At 28.2% G+C, this 19,376-nt stretch overlaps 1 protein-coding gene across 4 annotated transcripts in view; it reads right to left on the reverse strand.

The window, feature by feature from the left end:
- Positions 1-19,376, reverse strand: part of RhoGAP19D (Rho GTPase activating protein at 19D) — a 448,570-nt gene that overhangs the window by 117,648 nt on the left and 311,546 nt on the right. For all 4 annotated transcript variants that reach the window (XR_012758648.1, XM_075381037.1, XM_075381038.1 and 1 more), the window contains 2 exons: positions 12,210-12,308; positions 9,051-9,174 (listed from right to left, as the gene is read on the reverse strand). Coding sequence is in view for 3 of the 4 variants with exons in the window: in XM_075381037.1 (XP_075237152.1) it covers positions 9,051-9,174; positions 12,210-12,308 (223 nt within the window). In the remaining variant the exon portion in view is untranslated. The remainder of the gene's footprint in view (positions 1-9,050; positions 9,175-12,209; positions 12,309-19,376) is intronic.

Genomic DNA, 19,376 nt, shown 5'->3' on the forward strand with positions numbered 1-19,376 from the left:
TATATGGTTGGTAAAAAAAACAAAAAACTGATCTTTGGTAATAAATACTTTATAATGTAGTTACATCATCTTTACATATGCGTGTCACCTTCAAATTTTCTAGTGATACACTGCTGCCAATGTTTCTTCAATTTTTGGAACGTTTACTGGAACATGTTTTTGAGATGGCGCGTAGATGCTGTATAATATTCTCCTCGATTTCATTTTTAGTTTAAAAATGAAATATTTTTCTTATTTCCCAAATAAAATTTGGGAAATAAGAAAAGGTCAGCTGGGGCTGAGTCTGAAGAGTTGTTTGGTCGAGGTGCAATGATTATTTCGTGTTTTACCACACAATGATCAATAAGAACTGACGCAGGAGCCAGTGAGTTGTCAGGAAGCAAGATCCAACTCTGGTTTCTCACAGCTCCGTCATCTTTTTGTTTACACCATCCCTCAAATGCTGTGAAACTTTAAATGTAGAACTCCTTATTTACCATCTGACTACGTGGAGTAAATTCATAATGGACCGGGCCTTTCCAATCAAAAATACACATTATCTTTGTGTTTGATCGGCACATGCGAACCTTCTTGGTCAAGACAATTCTTTCCTATCGCTACAATGACTGTGTCTTAGTTTTCATATCATAACTGTAAACAAAAGTCTTACCTCTTTCATCATTAGGATTTCTCGCCATCAGCGTAGTGAAGACTGATTTTAATTGGATTCTCTTTCAAATCGTCATAAACTAAGAAATCACAAATTTTGCAGAAGTGCGGTACATGTTAAGTTATTCTGTAAAAAATTTCACAGCATGATCCTATGCTGATATCCACTTCCTCAGCTGTCTATTGGATATTTTAGCGATAATCCTCACAAACAACATCAATATTATCATAGTTTTTAAATGTGGAAGGTCTCATTCAGATAAAATTTTAATCGAACTTGATAAATTAGTCACATATAACTTTTGCCACTGAATTTTCATAACGTGCTCTATAATAATGATAAAAAAATTGACATTGATCCTATCCAATCACTTTGTCTTCATCGCTAGACACTCTGCCACTTTTAAAATGATAAAACAATTCATAGCATAGGAATCTGCTCCTACAGTCTTCCCCAAATGTTTAGTGAAACACTTTATATGTTCTGTGAAATTTTGTTAAGTTTGATGCAAAATTTAACATATTGTTCTTTTTACATTTTCAGTTTGTTAAAAGTCTAATGAAAAATTTTATTTTATTTCTTATGAATATTCCAGAAGTCTCTAAGATATCCTATACTGGATTTGGGGCCTGTAGGTAGCTGTGTCCTTTATTCGTGATGTGTAGTCTTGCACAAAGTCAGGTCGACCATATCTGAGACGTGTGGTTAATCGGCCACCAAAGAACACCAGTATCCACGATCTAGTATTCGAATCTAAATAAAAGCAACTACCTTTATTAGAATTCAAACCTGACAACTCTAGACTTCAAAATCAGTTAATTCATGATGACGAATTTAATCACCAGATCAACCCGGTGGACTGAATGATTAATACATATGTTTCACCAATTGTTACAGCTTGAAAGTTAATAATAGTAGCATGATGTGTCGAACAACATTGTGTTTTTGAAAGTTGCCAATAGCTCAAACAATACTGTGTTTTTGATAGTTGCCAGTAGCTAGCGCCACTTGTTGGAATACTCTCATGCACTAATTGGTGCACTATGATTTTTTTAACACACTTCATTCTTATATAACTATATTGTATTACTCGAGAAACCTAATTGTCCTTACAGTTCAAGTTCTACCTGCAAAATATTACTCCTATACTGATATTATTTATTTTATTTACGATTACCCTTTTCTGGACTGCTGTCATGCTTACGTGACTGCAGTAAACTGTCTGCCCAGACTATGACCGTGTAACTCCTTTTAGAACTTTATCATTTGACTATGAATGTGTTAATGTGACTAATATAATTCTTTCGCCGACATGTGCTGCAGTTTATTGGCTTTAAAAAAAACTATTTGCATTATCGATAAGTTGCAGCTAATAGCTGGAAACAGAGAGAATAAAATCATGTTACTAGCGTTCTAAAAGCCTATTAGGTTATCTTGAGATACACTTGTTAATTTTTGTCTTTTATTTGGTGAATTTGTTTCACTTGAAATTATAATTTGGGTTTCAGATTCAATCTGTTTGTTGTTGATTATAATTATTATTAGATGTTGATACAGTTTCTCTATCAATAAAAACACTAAAACTAACCTCATTCGCAGACATGTGTTATTATAATCAAAAAAGTATCACTAGAACATTTGCTTTCACAATCATCATTTGACTTTTTGTTTGACAAAATTTCAATTATTTCACCTGTATTGCATAAATTCCATGAGTTGTCACATAATGAAAATTAATAAATCGTGGACACCAGTGCGACGAATCTGCCACGTTTACTAACAGAATTTGTTACTAGTCTGTGCATGAATTTATAGAATGTTAGTCCCGAAAAGGTTAGGTATTACAGTTTTCTCTTTTAAATATTTAAAAACCAAAATTTCACTATACACAGTTAAATTTAACAATTTTTTGACAGCTTTACTTCGTGTGATATTTTAATAACTGTAATTATAATTTGAATTATTACAAATTATCAAAAAAAAACAAAAATTAAATTGAATCATTGTACCCATTATAATTAAAAAAATTTTTAAATTAAAATCACAATAATTTTTTAACTCTGTTTAATGATGAATAACTAACTCTTCAGTTGACCTTTAAAATGAAGTTTGACTTACATGCCTGAATTTGTAAAATTATTCTAAAAATTCTAATTAAAATTTGATATATTAGTCACATTATAACTTTGCCACTGAATTTTATAAAAATCACTTTATAATAATGATAAAAAAAAAATTGATGATGGTCTTATTTTAATCCCCAGTCACTTTATTTACACAATTTCATTTCATAACCGATTTTTTTCTTTTAAAAACAAAAGAAAACAACCTTTTTTTTACAACATATCACTTAAAAATGGTGTGAAACTTGAGAAAACAGAAAGATTCTAAAATTATTCCTTGCTAACTAATAACTAAGTAATCTTTCTAATTATTCTCGTTATATCTGGTTAAACAGTTTTCCAGTTACTGATTATTTAGCAATTAATCGCTACTTTAATAAGAAATGATTAGTTATTTAAAAAATAAATAGAATTACATTTCATTAAGATCAGCAAGAACATCTTTTAAATTATTAGAAATAATCACCATTACGACAAGGATGAGTAATATTTGAAAAAAAAAAAGATGCATTATTAACGGCTGACGAAAAGAAAAAGTACTGTAACAATTGTGCAAATTCCATAGACCACAAAATAGTGGGCAGATACTCATAAATCATTTTCTAATATTGTCAATGGTCTACCCTAATATGGATTATTTAATTAAATAATCCAGTTTTATTTAATTAAATAGCATTTCATTTAAGCTGTAATGTAAATTTTTATTGTGAATAATACTTTTTAATTGTATTGTAAAACTTAAATATTATAAACAAATCATTTTTGTTTAAATAATAAAATTAACGTAAGATTAACATATATTTTTTTTTTTAACTAATAATAAACATTCCTTGAAAAATGGCTTTCCTTTGGTGTTAATCCAAACACAACAAATATAAAATATTAGTTATAAAGCAGTTAACAGGGTATGTATATATTTTTACTCTAGATTAATTTTTTTTATAGTTTTTATATAAATTTCCCTCTTTCTTTTTTGTATTTACTATATCTCTATTGATTCTGCAGCAGCATAGCTACGAGGGAAAAGTATAGCAATCGGAAATTTTTTTGGGATTTTGCAAATGTTAATGTTTCAAGTCCAAACGAATGAATTGCGTTTGATTTAATGACCAAATTTTAGGTCAGAACGGAAGGATAGCGGGAGTTAATTATCTCCTTACTAATCACAGAGCCGGACAAATGTCCCTTGCTACTGTCTTTCATTTATAGAGCGGATCATTATTTATTTAGTGACGGTTATAGATTTTTATATTTTATTTATGGACAGAGTAGTTATTTGCGTTCCGGTACAGTAGACCAGTGAGAAATAATTGACCGGGGCTAATCACGGGAGACTAGGTGCATATGAGCTTTGTACTCCCACCGTGATTCCCCTTCAGTCCTTTCAGCCTAACAGGAATATGCCTCCCAGGGAAACCGAGTGTATGGAGGGAGCAATGTGCTTCCCCTTCTGGAACACACATTTTAGGTCAAATGGGGCTTATAATTTTTCAAGAATTTTATCCTTTTTCCCAATTATACTATAAATGCAGTATAATTTTTAATGTACACATTTTAAATTCTTTGTTTTAATTCAAACATTTAGTTGAAGTTTTAAGTTCAAAAAAGATACAGAAATTTATGAAATATCTATGTATATGTCATAGGCAAACTGAAAAATCAGGCTTATTGCAATGCGCCCAGCTAATTGGAAAATGAAATATAATATATTTGCATTACTGCTTATAATTATAAACATAAGCTATCCAAACTTAACTTATACTCACTAACCTAACTAGTGAATGAGGGTTAGTGAGCGAAGCAAGACAGGTTAAGTTTGGTTAGATTATATTTATATTTCCAATTAGCAGGGTGTATTGCAATGAGCTTGATTTTCAATTTGCCAATGACATATATATATATATATATATGTGTGTATTTGTAATGGCATTATTTTTGTCAATATCTCTGGACTGGCTTAACATTAATTATTTGAAAACTACTCAAAACATTTTTATATAGACACTGATGACATTAAATTTTTGTCACTTTGATTTTTGTATAGTAATCATAGAAAATTAAGGGGGTTTACTACGATGAAAATAATCATTAAATAATTACAAATTTTAAAGTTTTAAGTCAATTAGATTTAGGGATGGAAGGATATTCGATGCTAAACAGTTTTTGTCTCGTATCTTGAAAATCTGAAAAAGTTGTAATTTGACACAAATATTTTACTATATATAATTCAGCTTAGGTTTAATTTTTGACCTCATCGAAGAAGGGAACATCGCAGTACACAAATTTTTTTTTAGCAAACTGTAATTATTTTATCCTATTTAACATGCACTAAATCAGTGCAACTTTTGAAGTAAATAAACTTTTATGCCCCCAAAAAGGGGGTTGAATGGGACCCGTACTTAAAATATCAATTTATTTTAAAACTTTAATTTTTAAAGATCTAATATTAATATAGTAGACGACATGAAAATGTTTCAAAAGAGAGTACCATAGGACCGAATTTAAGAATTTTTTTAAAAATAATTTTGGATACTTATCTAATTTTCAATTTGTGGCTCTAATAAAAAAGGCTTTATGAGGTAACTGTAAAGAAAAAAAAATCAAATGGGACCCACCCACATTTTGTTATTAAAAATTTTAATTTTTAAAAAATTATATTTCACAGTAAAATTTTGATTAAAAACATCATTTGGTCAAGGGGATCAACAGAGGCCTAGAATTTTTTTTTAAGAATTTTGATTTTTTTCTTTATTATATTCTAAATACTGTATAATTTTCAAAAACATCATCTGATCAAGGTTGTTATCAAATCAGTACCAAAAAGTTTTTTACTAAACCGGTTTGCAATTTAACTTTATATATTGCATAATTAGGTCAAAATCTGTCAAGGGCAAAGCCAGCAAAGTTATGTAACTCTGTACTTCACATGAGCATAAAGTAAAAAAGTATAACCAAAGAAGGATAATTTTCTTTGCTTCTAAGAAAGGTGTTGATAACAAAATGAAATTGTATAGGTGAAGAGACTGCGTTATAAATTAAATACATCTCTGAAATTTTACCTTTATCTTGAAAAGAGTAATTAAACTAAAAACTTATTGGCGAAGATATAAATAACGCAATAAGAATAAAATAGTATGACCACTGGTTCTTTAGTTTACTACTCGTTACTTAAGATTCTTAAAAATATTTACACATTTATAGTTAAGACTACATAGTTTAATAAACCTGAATACATAATACTACACATACGTATGACATAAACAACTAATGTATGGATATTAATATCCCTATCCGACTAAACATTTAAAAAACAAATAAATAATCGAAAACTATTATTAACACAACATGAATAACATTGAGCCGAATGAAAAAAATCTACAGATCGGACAAAAACAAAACATAAAATATTATATAATTAACGACGACGCACCCTTTATTATAACTTGAACAATCTTCAAAGAATTTTCTTATACGTTGAATATCATTTAAAAATAAAGCAGGCGGTCTCCATTTTTGTAAAACCCTGTAACACGGTCTTGAATAAACAACCATAATTGAAAAAAAAATAACTGAACGAAATCACATACAAAAAAATAAACGACAGTTAATTTTAAACATATAATCAGAAATTATAAAATTACTTAGAACAGAAATATACAACAATGTCGACATTTAATGAACAGTAATAAACTTCATAATAAGCAAATTCATTCTACACTACAGATAACTTAATAAAAAAATTACGTTATATAAATGATATAAAATATACGTGACCAAAAATAGAAATAAAATGATAACAGCGTGAAAAAAATATAATAAATACAATAACTGTAATCTAAAGCTAATTAGTTAAGTAGTAATAAGTTATACATTTAATAATTAAAGAACTATTTATTTAATTATTTTAAAAAAAAACTTTATTTTTAATTTTAACATGCATGTGTTATTTATGATAATGAAAGAATTCAATAAAATTTTTTTAAAACTAATACATACATCGCCACTAAAAATATATTTCCTTGCCAAAATTTTATTCCACTTTGTACATAGATGGATAATTTATAGTTATACTAATCAGTTGACCTTAAACATTGAGAAAGGGGTATACTAATCTTTCTTTAACGTATCTGTTATGTATAAATAGAATTTGAGATATGAGCAGTACAATCGTACAATTAAGCTGTTATATGTATTTAAATTTTAGGATAATATCTTAGAAATCGCTGTCTTATTTTCATAAAACATAAGTAAAAATTTACCAATTAGGTTTTATTTTATTGCCAGACCTTATCCATTTAATAGACATATTAGTCGATAGGTTTTCTTGTGGCAAAATCGGGAAAAAATCGGTTCTTAGAAACCGACTTCAAAGACCTTATTTGATTTATTATAACTTAAGGAAACGCATTAAAAGTTGTTTCGAATTCTATTTAATTATTTTCTTTTAGCAAATACAGGCTAATGGCCGATCGTAGTGAATTATGAGATATGAAGTATTATTCATCATATTGTTTTAAATGGATTGAACAAATCTAAAATTAATAATTTTTTGCAGCTACAATTATTAGACATATAGGGCACACTGCACTGACTTTGTTATAGATTACTGTTACAAATTAAATATTAAAAATAGGTTATGATAATCAAATTTTTTAACATAATTAAAAAAAAAAAAATTATTATAACATGCTGAATGTGGTAGAGAAGGGGTCCACAAAATTACTAGATCCTTTATAGAGACAAAATTAAAGAAATTCTTTGAAGAAATAAAGATTTGTTGCTCCAGTGACAATCTCTGATGTTATTAAATCAATAGTGAAAATATAAAACTAAGAAAGAAAAATTGGAAAATTATTTATGTATGTTTAAAACATTACAAAGCTATATATATTTATTTATCGATACGGCAACAGAGTGACAAAAAAAAAAATTAGCAATTGCTATGATGGATGATAATGAATTTTTTGTAGTGTATTAAAAACGCTCTGCTCTACTGGGACTCAAACCAGGAACATCCGGATGAAAAGCAGAGACTTCACTCCACCGTGATGGAGGTCAGCATTTAAAATAAATTCAAAATTTACAACATATTATGAATTTATTTATGAGACATATCCAGAACATATGTTCCATTTCTAAATAATTGAGCACTACAGCTGTGGTTTTATGCATGTATGATGATACATCTGATATGTTATGAAAAGACTGATGCTATTCTCATTCAGTTGTCTAGCCTGTATGCTTCTTAGTGTGTGTTTATAATGTTAAAGAAAAATAGACTTCTGCAAGCCTGAAATTTGGTAGCATATAGAAAAAAAAGAAGGTTTTTTAAGAAAAATTAATCACAAACTAATAAAATTAAATCGTAGGTTTATAATATTCTTACATATTCTATTATATATATCCTATATTATATATCCTATATATCCTCTATTATATATATTCTCTTATATATATCTATTCCTACATATAATAGATTTCAACATGTTATATATTAATAACACAGGTTACTCTGGTTTATTTTATTATAGAATACAATTTGTAAAAAGTATGTTTGTCCTCTCACATGTTATCTCCTTTCCCTCCCCCTAAAAAAAAATTGGTTAATACAAAAACATATATAAGTAAGCAAGTAAAATATCTTTCCCACAAAAAAGGATGGTACATGGGTTTGTTTGTTCTGTGTGCTCACATTTTTATTTTAGCTGCTATTGGCGCCGAGCTGACCAATGCCCGCAGTGCATGAATGATTCATTCGTTCAAACGATTTGTATTTCTTGATATGAACGATCTATCAACAATTATATTTTGTGTTTTGATAAAAAATGAAAACTCTGGGGTTAGAGCTGTATTAAAAAATCACAACTCAAGAAACAGCAAAAAATGTTCTGGATTTTTAAGCTTTTCATTATAAAAGTTTTGGTTGTTGTTAGTACCCTAAATTCATGAACGTTATTTAGTTGCAATTGGCAAAAACATTTAACAAACAGGTATAATGAAACATAAACCATGCAACATTTTTTCGGCGGGCCACAGGCCCACTTTTTTCCTAGCAATAATAACTGGCTCTCATCATTTTATCTCTTTTCAAACTTAACCATGATATTCAATGAAATAATTTTACAAAGAAAGTTTCATAATAACCAATGAATTCTTCAGAAATAATTACGCAAACAATGTATTAATTCTGTAGTGTACTTATTTTTTGAAAAAAAAAAAGAAAAAAGAAAGTAACAAATATGAAGTACGAAAAAAAAAATTATAAATTTTCTTTTTACCTTTGTGGAGTACGGTGTTGTGTTTCCGAGTCACTGATATCAGGTTCGCTATCAACATTCATTCTATCATTCCATGTAGCTTTAAGGTATGACACTCGTCTTGAACCTTTATCATCTTCCACTACTAAAAAAAAAAAGACACAAACATATTATTTTTCATTACAAAATGCTTAATCCGTACCCTACATAAAAGTATATTATGAAAGGAAGATTGCGGATAATATTACTTAAATTAATAAGTTACAATTGCATGTATACCATATTAACCAGCGTACCAAGCAGAAACATCCCAAGGGAATACATACCAACGATATAAAAAAATATTCCTTCATTCCTCTTTTTTCTCAATCTTTCGTGAATGCCTGGGGTAAAAAACAAAATATGGAAAGATATTTTGGCATGATTACTGTACTTTTCACTTTCAGGGAAAGAAAAATGAATTTATTCATCCAATAAAAATGAAACACAAATAAAAATTCAGTTTATTTTCTAAATTTTATTCACAAGTATCACGTAAGTATATTATTATACAAAATAAAATTCCCTCAGTTTAAGCCTTACTGCTTATAGATTATTGATGTTATGTCAAAGCTGAATAAAAATATTCAAAAAAGAATCATTCATTCATTTACTTATAAGGAAATGGTGTATATACCGGGCATATGAAGAAAAAAACCTCTACGGGTTTTAAGAACGAATACAGTTTTTATTTTCCAGCACTTAATGCACAATCCTGAAACGACAACAATTGTTTTATTTTAAACATTCTCCGTCAGATAGTAGCTATATTAGACTGTTGCACAGGTCTGTAGAAATAAAATCAGTGACTGTCGTATAAAGAAATTATACACGAGTCTTTCATAGAAATTCTCTGACTGACAAAACCATACATAAGTGTTGTGAGCAGTTTTTGGAAACCAGAAACATTACCAGGTAGACTTAAGATATATAAAATTCAACTATTTTTCCAATTAAGTCCAACACATTCAGTTCATAGAGTTAGTTGTCAATAAAACATTCCTAAAATTACTATCCATGATGCTGTTCAAAAGCAATTGTAACTTTGTAATTATAAACTGCAGCTCCTTCATTAAAATATAACTAAATGTAAGTCAGAAAGAGTCATCAATGTGCGTTAACCATGCTACACTTCATTTAAATTAATTTTATTATTAATCATGGCCTGTTGGTATTGATGTAAATAGATTATATAATTTCCACTTACCAACTATTTTTATTATTATGTCTGAGCGCTTTCAAATATTAATCCATCATCTGGAGCATTTATGTATTATGCATTATAATTATTTCCTTCACAAATTAATGTATTAAATGAATTTTGAATTTTAAAAACAAAATTTTTAAATACAACACTTGATCCTCAAAAGGTAAAAATAATGTCGATGTTGTCAGTATGAAGTTCTAAATTTTTATGCTTATTAGTACGAATCAGTATAACCAACCTAAGAACCAAAATTATTGTTTATATTGTCCATAATTATAATAATAAATAAAAATTATAATACTGTTTATAATATCAATTTATGATGGATTAATACCCAAAAGCGCTCCGACATAATAATAAAAACAGTTGGTAAGTGGAAATTATTATATAATAAACTTTATTTCTCATGATGAGGGCTACCTGCAGCACAGTTTATTTTCTGCTGAACCAATATTTCATTTACATGGAGTTATAAATCACCAAAGTGTTGAGTATGGGGGTTGGAAAATTCACATGAATTAATGGAACTGTCTGAAAGTGAATGTCTGGTGTAGCATTCTGCATAATCACATTTTTGGCCCATTACTCCCCCCCCCCCCACCATGAACAGACTATTACAAGCACAGTACTTGGACATGCTAGAGAATTTTGTGTTAATGTAGATTAAAAATGTGGAGGACCTAATTTTTCAACAGGATGAAACCCCTCAAATCATACATATCCATACAGAAGTTGAGTGGATTACTCTCAGTGACAGATTTCTGGAAGGTTGGATAGGCAGAGAAATTCCCATCACTTGGCCGCTGGAAGTCCCGATTTGATGCCGACAGATTTTGGGCTGTGTAAAAGATATTATATACAAAGAAAAAATTCAGTCACTCGACTACCTATAACAAAGAATAACAGCAGCAGTGGAAACATTTCCTGCAGACAAGTTCACCAGAGTATGAAATAAGGTGGATTATCAGTTTGACATCTGTAGATGCTCATATATAGTCGTGTTAAAAACTAAAATGTTTTTTTAGAATTTGCACTTTAATGTAATAAAACACAAACATTTGTAATTCCAAATGTAATAAAGTAAATCTAACTTAAAACTGCTAAGTTTTTTTAGAAATCCTTATATATATATATATATATTTTATATTAATCCGATCAACCTAAGTACAGAATTATTAATAAAATAAAATAGGATAACACCTACCTTTTTCCATACTTCATGCAAGAGTGCTTTCATGAGTTACTCGCATCATCAGTTGCTCCACGTAATTTTTTTTTTAAATCATTCGTATCAATTACATATGAAAATTGAAATTAAAAATCATCCTACACTACACTTAAGATTTAAAATTGTTAAAAGACCCTTTTCCAAATTAAAATCAAAACAGAAAAAAACTAAAAATTATATGGAGCAACTGATGATGTGACTAATTCGTGAAAGCGTTCTTGCATGAAATATAGAATAAGGTAGGCGTCATCCTATTTTATTTTATTTATTAATTTTGTACTTAGGTTGATCGGATTACTATAATTTATATAGTGCAGAGGAATATGATTCTCAAAGGATCTACTTTAGAAATAAATATATTTATATAATATACATATATATATATGTTTTGTTTTGTTTTTTTTCATATATATTTGTATATATACTTGTAAATATAGAAACAAGATTAAAAAATGAAACCCTAGTAAAAATTTTATAGACTCATGATCTAAAAATGCCTCATGCCTCATGACTCATGATCTAAACTCCTTCCTTTTAAAAGTTTAATCTTTATCCATCAATAAAATTAAGTACCCGCCATCTAATGAAAAGGACTCAGCAGCAAGGGATAAACGTCTATGTTCTGTGATAATCAGAGGGATAAAACATTCTCTGACATACTTGTGTCTGATAAAAAATATTAATAAAAATAAAAGAAAATTCTTACCAGATAAATTATTTTCATTTTGCGTCGTTCTAGACAATGCAACTAAATTAGGGGAGGCAAGAGGAGTAACAATGTCTTTACTCTCATCATCTTGTAATACTGAAATTAAAAAAAGAAACTAAATAAATGCATACACATAAACAAATGTATTTTAAAAATGCATGTCTTTAGAGTTTTTTTTTTTTAGTACAAAGGTTTAGTACATAACCTTAAGTTATGTACTAAAAATACTAAAATAGTAAATTATGCGCTGAACCTATAATAATAGTCACTGATGCACGAATGTGAAGAAAGTTATGACACAAGCATTGGCGAATGTCGTAAACATCGCAAAAGTGCATTAGTGACCATTATGGAGAGTTGCATACCGCATTTTTTCTACAGCTGAGAAAATATTGGAATTACTGATTTAAATTAATGATAAAATACATTGTTTATACAATATTTTTTTTAAATTAAAAAAAAAAATACATTAAACAATACATTTAATATAGAAGATTAATTATCTATCGGTGTACTTTCAAATTAGCTTCTACTAGCTAACTAGTAAATCGAATTAAAATCAAAGTAAAAAAACAACTAATAGATCAAACAATACTCGCTTCTGATTGGTCGATGATTGAAAAGAGTAGGCTTTTGATCGGTCGAATAGCTTTATCAAAATGAATATCTGTTTTATGATACAGGTTCCATTCGCAGAATTCAAATGTTATAAAACAGCTGTAGAAAAAAGTATTTCTTCAATTACAAGGTACTCTCAAATTTTTCTATTATAAAAAAATTACAAAAAAAATTTCCCTTATAATTTAAGTGCTCTAAAAATGCCTCATTAATAACTACTATAATCTGAATGCTTTTGCGTAAAATGAATTTAATATGACTTAAAGCAAATAGAAAATTTACTAAATGTCATTTAATCTGTCTCATGTGAAATTGAGGTTGAAAATGAAAGATCCTATAATTTATTTATACAATAAAAAAAAAACAGCTCAATTAATGACAATTCTGTACTTTAAGTTCAAGTTATTATTAAATTCAATTATTAATTTTCAAGTTGAAAATCAACATAATCGTGACGAATTACCATCCAATACTGGTGGTGGTAGTTTGGTTATATGATTAATTGTTCTAATATGCATTCAATTATCATGTGTGTAACCTTTATGTGAAAGAGCTATTTCATAAGTGAGCTACTATGAGAATGCAAAAACAGTGGCATTAAAATTAATCAACATTTACACCAGTAAATTAACATCAAAAGTTATGGTTAAAAGTCACAGCTGTTTATAAATGGTATGGTGCAGTTAATTTGAAAAAAAAAATCGAGCATCTGACTAGGATAAGGATTCAATGATAGATTACAGATATGAATAATGACCCCCCAGAAATGGAAATCAAATCAAAAATGACAGACTTAAATATGAACAGAGGGCATGATTTGGTATCATTGGAAAAGTTATGTGATTAATGATGCTGAAGAGATTACAAGATACTATGCGAAGAAAATGACCTGAATAGCAGCCTAACTGGACCATCCATCATAACAATGTGTCAAAGCCGATCATAACCTATGCTTATTGTAAGGAAATTTTACCGAATTACATTATCCAAATATTCACCTGACTTAGGCCCATGAGATATATTACTATTTCCAAAATCAAAGACAAATAGATGAAGATTTTAAGATATTTTGAAGAACTCAAGAAAAAGATTTCTCTAAGAAAAGGACTCAAGACAACGATTTCCAGGCTTTTTTTCAGAAACAGGCACACCACTTAAAACCAATGCCTAGATGCACAAGATGAGTACTTCTATAGCACTGATAAATATTTTCAAATGTATGTTTTTTACAGCTAAAACTTGTTCACAAAAAAAAAACAAATTTCAACCCTTTTAAAAAAAAGGAATAAAATACTGAATAAAACTTGACATTGGTTGTTAACAACAAAAGAGATTTTCATTTATTTAATATGGTAGGTTTTTGTTTTAAGCTTTTAAATCATTTATCTATAACTAATAAAATCCTCTCATTTAAAAGCTATTTTGAATTTTCTTAAGTAAAATAATGTGTTAAAGCAAAGAGCATATGTTAAAGAGAACTAGTAGAAGACTGTGCTCATCTTCAAGGATTTTGGATTTTATTTGTAAACATCTTAAGTTGGAAACATTGGGCTTTATACTTGCTGAAGCTTTACTAACACACACACACACACACACACACACACACACACACACACACACACACACACACACACACACACACACACACACACACACACACACACACACACACACACACACACACACACACACACACACACACACACACACACACACACACACACACACACAAACAAACAAACAAACAAACAAACAAACAAACAAACAAACAAACAAACAAAATACAGGATGAAGATAATTTTAAAATGGACTGTTTAATCTACAAGAAAAAGAAGTTGGCACATTGTTCTAGGTGCAGCTGGCTGATTATTAATAAGATAATTATTACACACATAATACAAAAGCAATATTTGATTCCAAGAATAAAAGAAATTAATACCATGTTTTTTTTATGAATAGTATGACTACATAACCAGCACATTCCACCTTACAAAATTTAGTTTTTTCATCTTTAAAAAATTTACATAAATTAAGAACTGACTGTAGTGAAAAACTACACACATCGATAACAAAAAAACTACTACTACAATACATGTATCTGTTTTTTTTTTTTTAATTATAAGATGACCAGCAATTTATCAAAGAACACAACATAGAAAAATAAATAAATAAAAATAAACCATGACAAACCACATTCAGCGTAACTGAAGTGATGTGCTTGTGCAAAAGAAAAGCGAAATAGGTCATTGTGATAAAGTGTAAAAATACAAGTCACTTCATGCACTTACAATATTTTTGACTAATTAATAATAACAAATTATATAATGCATTTTTTTTTATAAATTACTCATTTACATCAGACAAACTGTATACATTGAAGATTGTATAATTTAAATGAAGCAGTCTAATTTGTTCTATTCATGTAGTTATAAACTATTCTGCTTTTTCAGAGTGTATTACATTATACTTTGGAAAACAATATCTACTCTTTTATTCACATGTGACATATAACACAGCATATAAATTATAAAAAAAAAAGAAAATTGACTAATTTATTAAAAATATATAAAATAGTCCTTAGAACATGAAGACTATAATAAATTAAAAATAAAATAAAATTTTTTGAGAAATAAACTCTACTTCAAAAATATCGGTTCTGAAAACTAACATTTTCTTTAAACTTTATCTTATCAAATTAAAAACAAATTTACAATTTATGAACTCTTATTTTGATATAATCTGTGGCAGATTAACAAAAAAATTAACAAGAAATTAAAATAAATTGTTCTAAATATTAGAAAACCATTAAATAGAAGTTGAAAAATGAAGAAAAATTAATAAATTTAAAGAAGAAATAAAAAAGTATTATTTTGATTGGGTTTTGTAAAGATTGCTTTGCAGTTGGTTTTATTAAAAAAAAGAAAAAAAAATTATTTTAGTTTAATTAAAATTAATAATTTGTATGGTTCAAAGAATTTCAAAGATGAGAAATGTACGACTTCATAAAAATAAAAAATCCGAATATAAAGAAGCAACATAAAGAGATCAGTAGTACTAATTGTGACACTCTTTGGAATGCTGGAATAAGAAGACATACAGTATTTAAATATATATTTTTAGAATATGAATTAATGTATTCTGTTTTACTTTCCCATCTACATAGCGCTGTAGCTCTAGAAGAGAAAGTATTGTAATCGGTTTAATTTAAGCGTAAGTGGGTTTTCACCGGATCTTGATGTTTTGACACCTAAAAAACCCAAAAAACTGGATGGAAATTTTCCAGATGTTCATATATACATATGTGTGTTTGGTGAAGGCCTCTAAATCACCTTACGTCTCCAGAACTACTGGAACAATTTTGACCAATCTAGGTCAGATTACTTCTCTATACGGAACATTGATGCCAATAAATTTTCAACATAAAAGGTCGAAGGAGTAAGGCCGTAGAGCAAGATCACCCTCTGTATCTCAAGATTTCACCTAATTAAAGTATATTTTTCTTGTTCACATTTGTTAACGATTAAAAAATAATGATAAGTTCAAAAAAAGATTTTTGACTAATTGCGCTCCCATCCCAAAAAAATGATCTTTACTGCTATGTTGTAACGTCACAGGTGAGCGGTATAATTAAATAAATGAGTAATATTTAAAGTGTAAAAAAGTAATTCGGTACGGTTGGGTGTCGAACTTGATCATTCAGTCGTCTTAGTACCTGGTGCATTAAGCCTTGCGGCTATACCAGTCTGCCAACTATACAAGCAAAATTTGTTCTATGTAAGTTGTGAAATTACATTAGTTTGGTTAGTGCCGACCGTCGCCACATGTACCGCCACACCTGCACGAATGAAATACAGTATTGCTTGTGCGCAATCATTGAATTAAATAAACAAAACAATATTATATTTAAATCAAACGATAAATATTTTAAATTAAGTTATGTGTGTAAGCTGTGCATCAGAAACAACCCGTAACTGTGAGCTTTTTTTATTGGATTTCAAGAAAAATGTGTAAAATACTAATACAAAAAACCGTATAAAGAGACTACTAATAAATAGGACGGACTGTAGGATGAAAAAATTTATAATAATTATTTATCATTTTTCTTACTAATCTTCTTGAATGTTTAATGAGAATGTTTTTTTGAATATCTAAACATCACGCTATAAATCAAAATAGTATAATAATCCTATCTTTAAGCTGACATTAATAAAAAATCTTTATATCTACATAAAAAAAACACACCTTAAAATTACTCCATTTGATGAAGTGTAAGAATTTGTCATATGTAAAGAAAAAAACAAGTCAAATTGGTAACCTAAACTTTCAAATTATTAAGTAAAATTTAAGTAATAATTAAAAATTATATATTTAAATTAAAAAAGAGATGAAGAATTAAAATAAATAGTTGTAAAATAAGAAAAGAATAAAAAATAGGATAAAATTTCCAAAAGTACACAAAAAAAAGTTTTAAGTAATAATAAAAAAAAAAATAATTAGTTATTAAAAAAATTATAGAAAGAGTAAATTAATCATTGTGAAATAAAATGACGAAGATTCATCACATTATTTCTGATGATGATGTTCTACAACGAAAATTTATTTATTTACAATAAAGCCTAACAGATTACTTTAAAATGAGTGTTAATGACATTCATGTATTACCTTAAGAAAAAAACTAAAACAAACTTCATACAGACTGTTTATGTATTCTAACTGATGATGAGTAACTAATGTAATTTTATAAAATAAGAAAAACTATAGATATTCGGGTGAGTACAAAAATTTGAATTTTTTTAATGCTTAAATCAAGACCATTTTTATCACTGACTTTGAATCTTAATATCGTGTTGCAAACAAACGATATTCAAATAATTACTATCTGAGGTAATCGACCTCAGGTTCAAATCATTTGCATATAGCACTCTCATAAATGAAAATATACGGATGTGATTATCGCAAATCAGAATGACCAAGTATTTGCTTTTATTTTATTTTCATTTAATACTCAAGATCTGCTTGCCGATCTGAATGATTATTTAACCACTGTATTTACAAAACTTTGATAAACGACTAAGATATAAATTTTTAACTCCTAAGTAGGTGAGCAGAAGGCTTAAACCGAGAGGGGTGTGTCATATTAAACTTTCCGTATAGTAATATTTTGTTCCTAAATTATATAGCTGTAACCGATAGCTATATGGTTTTTGCAAATTTAAGTGATATAAATTAAACGAATCCCAAAAATTTAGTTTTAATAAGCGGTTGATATTTCTAATTTGGTAGAAACTGTCACCCACATTAGAATGAAAAAAAAAACTGCTTTTTTATTTTCCTGTTGCTGCAGCAGCTCGGTTTGGTATCGTAAGTGGCCATCATTTTTGGTATCAAGGTTTTTACAAATGTCAACAAAGTACATATGCATGACATAAATTGTTTGAAATTCTATATATGAGACGTTAAATTTTGGACAAAATTAAAAAAGAGGTGTAGTGGTTTTCATCATTTTTAATTTCTGACCTTTTGTATAGTGGTCAGGGAAAATTGAGTTTTACTATGATGAAAATACTTATTATTTAAAATTCCAATGTTTTAAGTCGATTGGATTTAGGGGTGGAAGGATATTCAACACATATTGCTGAACAATTTTTGCTTCACATCTTGGAACCCTCCTGAATAAAAAAGGTTAAAATTTGTACAGATATATATATATATATATCCCAGCTTTGGCCTATTTTTTTATCCCAATGGATAAGGGAGTATCATGGTACCCATATTTTTTTCCCCTTATTGACTAACACTGCACCAGATCGGGTCAACTTATTTTAGTAAATAATTACTCCAATAAAAAATAAACTTTAAAGCCTCATAAAAAAAGGTGGGTAATTGGGACCTGCACTTAAAACAACAAAGTTTTTTTAATTTTAATTTTCAATATTGAAAATCCAACTGTATCTAGTATTTATGTATATGACATGAGAACTTTTTTTAAAAAAAAGGTCTTAAAAAGTTTTTTTAAAAAAAAAGTCAAGTCTTACGGGACCGTAAGACTTGACTCAAGAATTTAAATAATTTTTGACATTATCTACTTTTGAAGTAAGTTGAGGCTATTAATAAAAATTTTATATTTCGAGAAAAGGGGTCACAACAAATAGGACCCACATTTTTTTTACTAAAAATTTTGATTTTTTTTTTAGCAATTATACTCAAAAATATAGTATAATTTTGATGAAATATAAAACTGTAAACTGGCGGTCATCAACTCGGACATAATTTTTTACGAAGAATTTTGAGTTTTTTCCATTATAATTTTAATACTGCATAAGATAAGATAAGATTTGATCAAAATGGTTTAATCAGAACGCAAATTTTTTTACTGAACATTCTGATCTTTTTCACAATTGCACTCTAAATATTGCACAATAAAAATCAGAAATATTAAAAAATCTTACGGCATAATTGTAATAAAAATCTATCAGAGACAAAGCTGAGAAATTTATGCAACGCTTTGCTGACTTTAGATTTCTATATTTCTTTTTGAATAGCGAA

This window comes from Lycorma delicatula, chromosome 13, assembly GCF_047948215.1.
Source record: "Lycorma delicatula isolate Av1 chromosome 13, ASM4794821v1, whole genome shotgun sequence".
Lineage (NCBI taxonomy): Eukaryota > Metazoa > Arthropoda > Insecta > Hemiptera > Fulgoridae > Lycorma > Lycorma delicatula.